This window comes from Chenopodium quinoa, unplaced genomic scaffold (assembly GCF_001683475.1).
Source record: "Chenopodium quinoa cultivar QQ74 unplaced genomic scaffold, ASM168347v1, whole genome shotgun sequence".
NCBI lineage: Eukaryota > Viridiplantae > Streptophyta > Magnoliopsida > Caryophyllales > Amaranthaceae > Chenopodium > Chenopodium quinoa.
Window position 1 is genome coordinate 444,341 of NW_018745488.1, and position 13,037 is coordinate 457,377.

Consider the following 13,037-nt stretch of genomic DNA (forward strand, 5'->3'; position numbering starts at 1 on the left):
GTTTCAACTCTACCTCGGGAGGCGTCGAACTCTCCCCAACACTCGATGTACTAAGGACTTCCTTGACTGGAGCGATGATTGGATTAGCTTTTGCGTCTTCTAGTAGCCTCGTGTACTCCCTTACTTCCCAATCTTCATCATGGATACTCCCTATCAACACCGTTTCAAGAGCATCTTCCTTTTTGATCAGGGGAAGTTGTTCTTGTTGTAGATCATCGAGGACATCCACTTGACAAATAGTCTCACCCATAGACGGATTTCCCATAGCATTCAGTAATGAATACTCCATTTTCTCATCCCCTACTTCAAATGTTATTTTCCCATTCTTCATGTCAATAATTGCACCTGCAGTAGCTAAGAATGGTCTACCAAGAATAATAGGGACATGGGCATCTTCTTCCATTTCCATAACAACAAAATCACATGGAATAAAGAATTTACCAACTCGCAATGGAACATCTTCAAGTATACCGAGGGGAAATTTAACTGACCTGTCTGCAAGTTGCAGAGATATCCTTGTAGGCTTTAGCTCACCCATTTGAAGCTTTTCGCAGATGGAGAGCGGCATAAGGCTTACACTTGCACCAAGATCGCATAGCGCTCTATTGATCTCTATATCTCCGAGCTTCACTGGGATTGAATAGCTGCCTGGATCACCTAGTTTCTTAGGAAGAGTGTTTTGCAGAATGGCACTACATTCTGCAGTTAGAGAAACAGTAGCATTCTCTGCAAGCTTCTTCTTGTTAGATAGCATGTCTTTCAAAAACTTTGCATAAGAAGGCATTTCAGAAATTGCATCCAAGAACGGTATATTAATGTGAAGTTTCTTAAGGATGTCTAGAAATTTACCGTACTTTTTCTCTAACTTAGCCTGGGCTAACCTCTGTGGGAAAGGGACTCTTGGCATGTATGGGGCGAGAGGTGGGATCGGTTCCCGTGGCTTTTCTTGAACATCATTCCTTGGAATTAGGCTGTCTGGATCTCCCGCCCGGTCGGGCAGTGATTGCCCGGTCTGACCGGGCGAAGAAGAGCTGCTTATGTTCTTCTGTTTGTCTGGAATTTCTTCTTGCGCCCGATCGGGCGGACCTTGCCCGGTCTGACCGGGCGAAGAAGAAATTCGCACAGTCCCCTGTTTTTCGTCGACTGCTTCTCGCGCCCGATCGGGCGGACATTGCCCGGTCTGACCGGGCGAAGAAGAATTTTGCAAAATCCCCTGTTTTTCACTCATTCCCTCAATATCTATCGTTGATGGTTCCCTTACGGGAAGGTCTTCCAACTGTTTTCCACTCCTTAAAATTACAGCATTCATGTGCCCCTTTTGTGGTTGCTCTGTTTGGCCAGGAAACGTACCTGGTGTTTTTGAAGATTGGCCGACTTGATGAGCAAGTTGGCTTATTTGATTTTCCATGAGCTTATTCTGGGCTTGTAACTGTTGGATGGAATTATTTGTGGTGTTGATGAAGTTCTCCATCATTAGTTCGAGATTGGATTTTTGAGGGAGTGGTTGCATAGGTTGCATGGGTTGTTGTACTAGGGGTGGTCTTGGTTGAAAACCAGGTGGATTATAATTGTTGTTTCGAGGTGGGGGCGGAGGTGGATTTTGCTGAGCCTGGGTGTTTTTGTATGAGAAATTTGGGTGATTCTTCCAACCTTCATTATAAGTATTAGAATGGGGATCGTATGGTCTTTTAGGGTTGGAATTGTAGAAGGCATTGGCTTCCTCAATTGATACCTCATTCGAATTTCGTGGGCAATTAGGTGCGATGTGACCTTGAGTATTACACATTTGACAAGTTTCTAGCACATTATTAGAAGATCCAGTTTGTAATCTATCGAACTTGCTTGAAAGTGCCTGCACAGAACTAGTTAAAAGAGTTAGAGCATCAACATCTAATTTACCTCCTTTCTTGACACTATTTCGGCCGCCTGGGTGATAGTTGTCATTGGCTGACATCTTCTCAACCAGCTCCTTTGCTTCGGTTGGATTTTTAGTTAAAAGGGAGCCTCCAGATGCGGCGTCGATATAGATCCGGAATTCATGGGTTAGACCGTTATAAAAGGTTTGGATTAACATCCATTCAGGTATGCCATGATGAGGGCACTGTCTCTGTAATCTCTTGAATCTCCTCCATGCGTCATATAAGGATTCTTCATCTGATTGCCTGAAAGTGGATAGCTCGTTCCTTAATCTTGCAGTCTTTTCTTGTCCCAAGAACTTGACCAGAAAAGCTTTTACTAGTTTATCCCATGTATCAAAGGAACCAGAACCCTCATCTCTTAACCATTCCTTCGCCCTATCCCGTAATGAGAATGGAAAAAGGCGAAGTCTAAGAGCATCATCTGTAACACCATTCAGCTTCATAGTGTCACACTTTTCCAAGAAACCATCTATATGATTCACTGGGCAATCAAGAGGTGTGCCAGCAAATGAATCATTGGATATGAATTGAATAAACTGCGGTTTCAATTCAAAATTCTGAGCGGTGATAGGTGGTCTAACAATGCTAGAAAGGAGTCCGGTTGTTGTGTCAGGGATACCGTACTCCAAAAGAGACTTTGTTGCTTGGTCTTCCATATTTCTGTTACCTGCTCTTCTTCTACTTCTTCGTCTTCTTGCAGTCGCTTCAATTTCTGAATCGAGAGGCACTAAGTCGTCTGACCCTGAGCGACGTGTTTGCATACAACAAAGAACTAGGCAAAGAACATCAAAAACACAGGAGGCAATAGCCGAAGCAACAAACAACGCTTAGTAAAAACGAATCACGGAAAATCAATATGAAACCGTTAGTCCCCGGCAACGGCGCCAAAATTTGATAGGCTTATCGCGTACCTAACAAAAATAACCTAACTATTCCTTCTAACTGTGTAGTAGGGCAAGTAAGGATCGAATCCCAAGAGACTATGGTTCATTCAATTAATCAGACTCAATTAATCACTAAGCACGTCACCAATCAATAATGGATGATAATAATCAACTAATATATTAAATAACACAATTAACTAGAGGAAATATTAATCAATAAACTAAAGCATCCAAGATCAAGCATTACCACGATTATGATTGATAAACTAATAAATCTACCCCCAATATATAAATCAATTGACAAGAAGAAAAGCAATCCCTAATAATAATACCAAAGGTCTCTTCCAAGTTATCAATGGCTTCCCAAATTAACTATCAAGCCTACTTCCGTGGAATCAAGCGAATAAGGGACATTAAACACCATGCCTAGATTCCTAATTATTCAATCATCTACTTCCGTGATGATCTTCAAACCCTTAATTGGAATAACCTAATCCCGTTAATACCCAACTTCCGTTGCAATAAGAACAAAGGGATGATAACAATACTAATTATTCCTAATCTAGTATTGGCATAAACACAATCAATTAAGCATGTCAATTGGGATTATTATTGGGGAATTTAAAGATCTACTTTATACATCAATCATAATCGGGCTTAGCAAGATCCCGGATTAAGGAAACTACTCACACATCATAATAAAATCAAAATCAAGTTCAAAAACAAGAAACAGTAAAGAAAACATATTTAGAGAACAGTGAATATCAGAAAAGAGTGAAGTAAGATAAATACCAATTACTCCAATTGAAAGAACTCAAATTGTTGATGAACAATTGATTAATCTGGGATTAAAAGATTGAAATTGCTTAAAGGAAATAAAACTAGGGTTCTTGAGAGTTTTCTAGGGCTTAAGGAGAAAAACTAATGAAAAACTCTCTTTAAAAGTTAATTACAAAAGGGTATTTATACCCTCAAAAGATAGAAATTCGGAAATAGCTGAAATCGCGCAATCTTGAACATCGCCCGGTCAGACCGGGCAAACCTCGCCCGATCGGGCGGAGGAAAGCTGCGTAAAATACGACAGTTTTCCTTCTTTGCCCGGTCAGACCGGGCGAGCCTCGCCCGGTCGGGCGCGCGTAACACGTTTCCAGAATTGCATCTTCATAACTTGACTTCTTCATCGCCCGGTCTGACCGGGCGAAGCCTGCCCGATCGGGCGCGCGTTGCACCGTTCAGAATTGGGCTTCTTCCTGTGAACTCTTCATTGCCCGGTCTGCCCGGGCAAGCCATGCCCGGTCGGGCACTCCACATAAATTGCAGTTCTTGGCTATCAACTCTTCCGAATCTACTAAAAACACGTCCAATTGCCTAGAAACGCTTCATATTCCTGAAAAGCTTACTAAAACAATCGAATACACTAAAGAAGAGATTGTTAGCAAGAAATGGCTCCGTAGAGCTCAAAACCATATAAAATTACTAAGTAAAACCGGGGAAAACCATTGTATAAAACACGTATATCACTGAACATGCGATGTTATCCTTTATGGATGGATACGTAGGTAACAACCAAATTTTAATGGAAAAAGAAGACGAAGAAAAGACATGCTTTATTACCCCTTACGGTACGTATTGCTACACACTCATGTCATCCGGTTTAAAAAAATGCAGGAGCTATGTACCAAAGAACGGCTACGACTCTCTTGCATGATATGATGCATAAAGAAATAGAAGTGTATGTAGATGATATGATCGTGAAGTCCAAATATAGAATGGGACATATAAAAGCTTTACGCAAATTTATCACTCGCATAAAAGAATACAAAATGCGATTGAATCCATAAAAATGCGCCTTCGGAGTAACTTCTGGCAAGTTACTCGGATACGTAGTAAGCAAACATGGCATCGAGATCGATCCCTCTAAAATAAAGGCAATTGTTGACATGCCTTCCCCTCAAACAGAAAAAGAAATTAGGGGATTCATTGGCAAACTACAATATATTAGTTGATTTATCAACAAATTGAATATGACTTGTGAGCCAATATTTAAAAAATTGAAAAAAGAGGAGAAACATGAATGGGACGATCAATGCCAAAAGGCTATTGAGAAAAATCAAAGATTATTTCAAAAGAAATTTTCGCACCACCAATACCGAAACTACCTCTTAGGCTATATACTACATTTACAGACATAACCACAGGTGCCATGTTAGCACAAGAGGTAGAAAATGTCGAGCGCGCAATATATTACATAAGTAAAAAATTCATCCAATATGAAACAAAATATAGCACCTTGGAAAAGACAAGCCTAGCATTAGTGTGGGCAACAAAAAAATTATGATATTATATGTTACCACACACTACTCATGTGATTTCTCAACAAATTTCGATATATTATTTGTTTGAACAAACACCCATACATGGAAGGATATCTAATTGGTTAGTGATGTTGGCCAAATTTGAGTTAAAATAATTCCTGAAAAATCAATGAAAGGAAAAGTAATTTCTGACTTTCTGGCACAACATCCAATTCAAACAAGTCGTGCAGAAACTACTCATTTTCCGGATGATGAGACTCTCATGACATAAGATGACAAATGGGGAATGTACTTTGACGGTGCGTCCAATCAAAAAGGATTTGTCATAGGAGTGTTACTCATAAGTCCAGAGGGAGCACATACTCCAATATTTGTTAAACTAGATTTTGAGGTTACTAATAATGTCGCAGAATGTGAAGCGTGCATTATTGGATTAGAAGCAGCAGCTAGCATAGGTGTGTAGAAATTAGAGGTATATGGAGACTCGAGTTTGATTAGAAATCATATACTAAAAAAATGGAAAATAAAGAACTCCACAATGATATTATACCAAGCACACTTAGAGCAACTCATCGAGCATTTTGAACGTATTGATTTTAAATATCTCCCAAGGGATGACAATTAATTTGCCGATGCGCTAGCAAAATTAGCCTCAATGATCAACATTCCAGATCACTTATATATGATGCCATTATGCGTTGATAGAAGAGAAGAATCAGCGTATTGCAACGCAATAGAGGAAATAAATGACTTTGAAGGAGACAGTCCTTGGTATGATCATATCCTCCAATATATTACCCATGGCACATATCCTAAAAATACTTCATCGAAAGACCAACGAGCCTTACGAACACTTGCGGCCCAATATGGTCTATTAAATTGTCAATTATGCAAAAAAGGACCTAATGGTCAAAGTTTATTATGTATAGACCAACCGGAAGCCACACGCCTTATGGAAAATACTCATAAAGGTGTTTGTGGACCTCACATGAATGGTAAAATGCTTTAAAAAATAATTTCACGAGAAGGGTACTATTGGTCCACTATGGAACATGATTGCATACAATATGTTAAAAAATGTCCAGAGTGCCAAATGTTTGCTAATTTACAATACCTTCCACCATCCGAACTATACAATCTCACTTCCCCTTGGCCTTTTTCAACTTGGGGAATTGACATAATTGGAAAAGTCTCTCCAATAGGAGCAGGAGGGCACGAGTACGTATTAGTTGCCATCGATTACTTCACTAAGTGGATTGAGGCTGCTTCTTACGTGAATATCACTTCTAAACATATCGCAAAGTTTCTCGAACGAAACATATTTTGTGGATATGAAGTTCCACATGAACTAATTAGTGATCAGGGATCTCAATCCAAAGCAGAAGTCAAGACCCTCATAACTCGTTATAAAGTAAAAGATCATCACTCATCCCCATACAGACCTCAAATGAATGGAGCTGTAGAGTCGGCAAATAAAAATATAACATTCATCATTAAGAAAATGACAGAAAATTACAAAGACTGGCCGAATAAACTACACTTCGCATTATGGGCTTATAGAACGTCTATACAAACATCAATAGGAGTAACTCCATACTCCTTAGTTTTCGGAATAGACGCAGTTCAACCAGTCGAACTAGAAATACCATCCCTACGCATCGTACTTGAAAGTAAGCTACCAGAAGCTGAATGGGCAAGAGCGAGGTATGAAGAGATTTTATTCCTCGATGAACGACGATTAAGAGCTTTGCATCATGTACAATTCTACCAAAGGCACATTGCTCGTCATTTCAATAAAAGAGTCAAACCCAGAAATATAAAAGAAGGTGACTTTGTAATAAAGGAGGTGACTTTGTACCCAGAGGGAAATTGAAACCTAATTGGATATGTCCCTACCGCGTAATTGAAATCCTATCAGGAGGAGCCGTCAGATTAATGGATATTGGAGGAGATGAAATTCGCCAATTAATAAACATTGATCGACTTAAGAAATATTACATATAAAATCCGGATAAACTCGTTCACTCATACAACCAATTTTAATTAGCATTAAATTGAAAGATTCTAAGTGTTATGCATTTTACCGAATAACACGGTAAAATACATTAAACTTGGGGGGGGGGGTAATTTAGAAATAATAAACCGTTCTAAGTGTTCAAATTTTTTCGAACATCCCAAAAAAAATCTTCACACTTGGGGGGGGGGGGAGGGTAATAATACAGAATTTAAAAAAAAACTTTTCTCGAGACATTCGTAGCACAGGTGTCACGCGCAACTGGAGGAGTTGCGCGCGGATGTCACGCGCAACAGATTTCGTTGCGAGCGACAGGCTCGCGCAACTACAATTGTTGCACGCGCCACCTGATGACGAACTGCGAACCTGAATTTTTACGTTTGAATGAAGTTGCGACTTCTACTTGCGGTAAAAAGAGGGTGTTTCTTAAATATAACATGTACTCGGAAAATAAAATTAAACATTGATTTAATTCTTTTTAAACAAGGTTTGATTAATTTTTCTTATAAATTCTACCTAAGAGATTAAAGAAAAATAAAAAAAAACATAATAAAAAAAAACGTTAGAACTACGCAAAGACCTGATTACGAATGCGAATACGTAGGCAATATTTATGATTATGTCATATCAAAATATAAAAATATAAAGCTCATTTTTATTTCATTCAAATTTCAAAGAAAAAGAGAGACATTGTTTGAACTAGATTGTAAACGAAAAAAAAACATAGTAGTGATTACACTTTATTCGAAATAAACTAATGATAAAATTGTGTATCACTCTATGGTTTTACTATGTCCTCGATTGTCACAGATGATGGAGGAGTAGTTTCCATCGCAGTATTTTCAGAAGTCTTGGAGCTCTCCCCTACACTTTTCTTTTTCACCCAAACATTGTTTTTCAATTTAAGGATTGGGGCCTTTGTAACCTGTTTTCCTTTCCCTTTGACTATTGTAGCTTTCTTGCGAGTATTTGGTGAAGGTTCTTTGATTTTCTCACCTTGTTACGCGGGTTTGGAGGGAGCTTTCCTTTTTGTTTCCTTCAAACGAGCCTTACGGGATGAGAAGTCTAATTTTCTTCTCACTCCTTTGTTTTGGCCACTAGGAGGGGTAGTAGTGGTTTAATGCATCAAAGCTTAGGTGGATTACGACCGGTGGCGGCTTGAAGTTGAGATCGAGGCTTGTTTAATTTTCCCTTATCCGTCGCATTCATCCAAGCTTTGTAACAGGAAGATAATGCAATACTCGCAGTAGGATTTTGTACTACCCATCTAGGAAGACTTGACGAATACTCCATCCAACGAAAAATTCGCTCGGGTTTAAAAGTCACATCTTTAGGGGCATCACAATCTTGCGGGGGAATAAATTGTTTCATCCCATATTGTCTCATTAACCTACAAGGAAAAATATAAGTAGTACTAGATAGGCCTAAAAGCCTAATGTAAGGGCAATTGAGACTATTCCCAACCATACTATTTATGTTCCACCAAGGAATCACAAAACATATGTTAGAAACCCCATGGTGGAAAAACGACGTCCATTCCTCTTTATTCTTATGCTTATAAAGGATTCAACGTCCAGGGAATGTCCTTACTCTATTAGCCTCAAGGTTTTGTGGCTGATCAACAATTCGCAAACGCTCCATGAGCCAAATCTACAAAAAAAAAAGAGAAAGAAAAAAAAATCAGTTTGCGATTTTTACACAAGCAGGTGGCGCGCTCATCAAAATCAGTTGCGCGCGCCATCCACGCGCAACACAGAAGATTGCGCTTGTCATACTAGCGCAACTTTGTAACTTGCGCTGATAAACGACGAAAAAAACGTACGTGTAATAGGATTGGACTTCCCGTGAAACCGTTTTCGTTAGGGTCTCCTCTAAGGTGACTCAAACATAGAACGATTTTCGCCAAAGCCAAAGGAGCGGGTGAATGACATCCCTCTATTTGTTCTACTATGGACATCATGGAATAATCTCCGTATTCTTTGCCTGTCCTAAATAAACAATTAACAACAAGACAATAACATAAAGCACGAATTTCAAAGCGTTGTTTAGTCATGTTGTCACGAGGGGAGAAAAAATGTTTAATCAATTAAATCAAGTTCACGCCTTCTTCAGTTCCAATATTGGTCATATCATTGTCGGACAAGCCAAAAAACCTTTGGAATATAGCTTTTGGATCTGACAAGGTAGGCGAATAAGTCACAGGGAGAGTATTTGTAGGGAAACCTAACAAGGCCTCAAACTCACTGGGTAGGTAGACAATTTCGTCCACTTTAAACAAGAAAAGATGGTGGTTAGAGTCCCAATGGTTGACTGCGGCATGAAGAAAATCAAAGTTAACCACTAGTTGCATATAATTCAATAGAGGGTCTAGGTGGTAAATTTTGAATGCTAGTTTTTCCTCGGTTGAAAGGGAAGTGACCAATTGCTTCAAACGTTGTTCAAAGGTTTTCACCATTGTTCAAAAAATAAAAGGAGAGAATGAGAATTTAGAGAGATTAATTATTTTTAGTTTCTTTAATTACTAAGCAAATGAATGGGGGATGATCAAAAGCCTACACAAAACCACGTTTAAATAGATCAAAGAGGGGCAAATTTTGGCAAATTCGGCTAAAAGGAAAGTTCACCAACAGGTAGCGCGCCCAAATCATGAGTTGCGCGCGACATCCGCTCGTAACTAATTCACATGCGCACGACAGCCGCGCGCAACTCACTCAGTTGCACGCGTTTCCCTTGTCGTAGCATTTGAGTTGGATTTATTTTCGTATTTTGGCTCACATAATGACGGAATTTTTACGAAATCTTAAGACGAATCATACGCTTGCCTTTTAACCCTTTTTGTCCCTTTTCTTGCATACTTTCTTATTTTCTTTTTATTTTCTCTTTGCTCTTATTATTATTTTCCTACTTTCTTATTTTCTTTTTATTTATCTTTATTTCCCTACTTCCCTATTTTCTTATTTTGTTTTTTCTCTTTTTTTTTCCTCTTCTTTGTTTTCTTTCCGCCTTCTTTTTTTCGAGTTTTGGTTGTTTTTTCGAGGGGGGTAAGTCGGGAATTTTTTTTCTTCCCACAAAATTTTTTTCTAATAAAAATAATAATAATGTACACTTTGAAACAAAAAAATATAATAATGATGACATATATACAAATGTGTCATATGTACAACAATGCAAAAATATATATACATTTGTTTCCTAAAAATGACAATATGTGTACACAAGGAATCAGGGTGCTCGGTGACTACTAGACGGTTGCTGCATATCCTGCATAATCCAAAACGAAGATTAATACATTAAATGTAATAACTTCGTTAAAAAGAAAAGAAATAAAACTTACCGCTATCATCCGATGATCACGGCATGATAAAGTCAGAAGGGCTCTCCGATAAGCAGCTCGGAAAGCATGTAAAGTCCTCACCATGTCGTTCACGATTTCCGCAGAACCTGTTTCAAGGATACAAGGACGATTAGTAAACAAATGTATATGAAACGAAAAAAAAAATAATAAATAAAAATGTTTAAGTACATATACACAAAAGACATACCGACTCAACCGTCTCAGGTACAAACGCTATACCCACATCATCCTCCGCTTCTGGAAGGGTTTCACGAATTACCGATCCGACAACATCGGTATACGCGATCTCTGCTGTAGGAGGAACCCAACTACCTAGCTCAACCCGCTAAAATACATGTGACAAAAAAAAAAACGATAAAAGGGTCAAAGTTCCAAAAAATAAATAAAAACAAGGAAAAAATAGAGTTAGAATACTAACCGGAACAAAAGTCGGAAAAAGAGTCAGCCTGGATGCTATAAAAGTCGGATAGGAAACCTCCGGCAGCACCGGCTGCTCTGATGGATAACCAAGGATCGCCTGAGCTTGATCCTCGGTAGACATCAAGTCTGGATGTAACATCCGGATCGGAGGATCCGCAGGAACCAAAGGCTCCTCGGACGAAAGCTGCCAGAGAACATGCTCGCCTAAAAACCAAGCATCTGGCCTCTCAAGCACTGAGAGTCCCGGATAGAGGGCCTCGAAACGGCAGGAACCATGCCAGACTGGATAGCCTCAAGGACTCTGACGATCAAACTCCAAGGACGGAGATAGATCTATATATAAAACACAACCACATGAAAAATTGTTAGAAAATAAATAAAATCAAAGAATGCACATGTAGTTGGAATACTCACCGCCGCACGAGTCGCCGAAAGGATCCTCTGGTGAAATTCGCCGGCAGAAATGGCTCGCCTCTTCTTAATCGAGACCAATCAATGTCCGATAGGAAAACGAGCAGCCCCAAGTACCCTAGGGCAAAGAAAGGCAGGTACGAGTATCCCCAAGCCTGAAACCAAGAAAAGATAAGCCTAAAGGAAAAAAGAAAAAGTAATAATTGAGAGATGCTTAAAACACTTACCTCAAGGATACGACCATGCCACGTAAGGGAGATCTGAGACACCTCAGTAGCTGCCGCGGAATCCATCACCCGTGTCGCCTTGCCCATAGTTGTAACCATACGGGCTTACGACACCTCCGCCCAACTCAGGTCACCTACTTGCCCCAAATCGCTGAGGCAAATAAGTAACCTAATAGCAAAACGTTCTCCTCGATCACTCAAGATGGTGACGTAAAGAACGTGAGCAATGTATATCCGAGCCAGTTGCTCAGGTGTACACTGCTTATGAAGCTCGTCAGGCGACAACTTGTCGGCAAGAACCGAGTACGGACAAGACTGTGCGTACACCAACAGGCTGACTCGATAAATCCCGAAGAGCCGCCAGCTGGCAGTCAATCCCGGAAAGTGCTACAATATCCTTTGCCACCTCGGGCAAACTCTCAAAACGGGCTCGTAGGTCACCAGAGCCGTATAAACGCATGCTAGGCTCACTCTAAATAAAAGAATAAAAATAAAAAAAAAACGATTTTGGTTTTAAAAAAAGGAGAAACAAAGGAAAAGAGAAAGAAACAAAGACGCAAAAAACTCATGATGCCGCGCTAGCCTCTAATCGAAACATGATGGTCTGGGTCCCATTTAAGGGCCCTAGGGTCCCAGTTGGGAGAAGCCTCCCAAACCACATCCTCCTGACGACGTTGATCGGCTCCGCGTCACTCTCGAACCTCCTCTCGAGGACGGGTCACCCTCTTCCGAGGGCGAACCGCCTTGTCCGGACCACCTAGGATCTCCTCAGCATCGACAAATGGAGGCGAGTCCATGCTATGATAGGATAAAGTTTCTTTAATTAGCTTACTTTATTTCCTAAACTAAACTAATATACGTATTCTAGACCCATTTCGGCAGCATAAAGGCTGCCGATAGGGCAAAACCCGAAAATCGAAGGCCAGCCGTACTTGGGGGCTACGATACCTGCAGTTAAACTCAGTAAATGAGGGCTTCTAACACCCACAAAAGTCATCCAATACCAATTTCAACTAAGTATTCAAGGGATTGTATTTCAAAAATCTCAAAGAATCAACTACTTCTAGGCAAATAACATTAATATAAACATGGTTATTGTTTACCAAACAATTTTAAAGTTTGAACATGGCAAGAATAAGCTAAAAGTATGTTTCGCGCCATTTTCCAACAATTCAAAATTTGTGAAAATGAATTATGAAAGTATCATTGGTTCCATCACTATAATCTACTTCATAATCAGCAATTACAACCAAAATGAGCAAGAAAAAGCAATAAAATCAAGCAAAATTGGAAGAAAAAGAGCAAGAACGAACTTGAACAAAGAAATGCTCATACAAGGTTCAATAATTAACCATTTTTCATGAAATTTGTTGCAAAACACTCCTTAAACATAGCATAACAACATGGAACAAACAATTTCAAGAATAATGAACTGAATCAAAAACCCCCAAATTTGAAATTTGGGGTTTAACGATTCGAAAATCGTTCAAAT

The 13,037-nt window shown here is 39.5% G+C and overlaps 1 protein-coding gene across 1 annotated transcript; it reads right to left on the reverse strand.

Moving 5' to 3' along the window:
- Positions 1-286: 286 nt before the first annotated feature.
- Positions 287-907, reverse strand: LOC110715250 (DNA damage-inducible protein 1-like; the record flags this gene model as incomplete). The annotated part of the gene is made up of 1 exon (XM_021893818.1): positions 287-907. A coding segment is annotated over one exon (621 nt), but the record flags the coding sequence as incomplete, so codon positions are not given.
- Between the last annotated feature and the right edge of the window lie 12,130 nt (positions 908-13,037).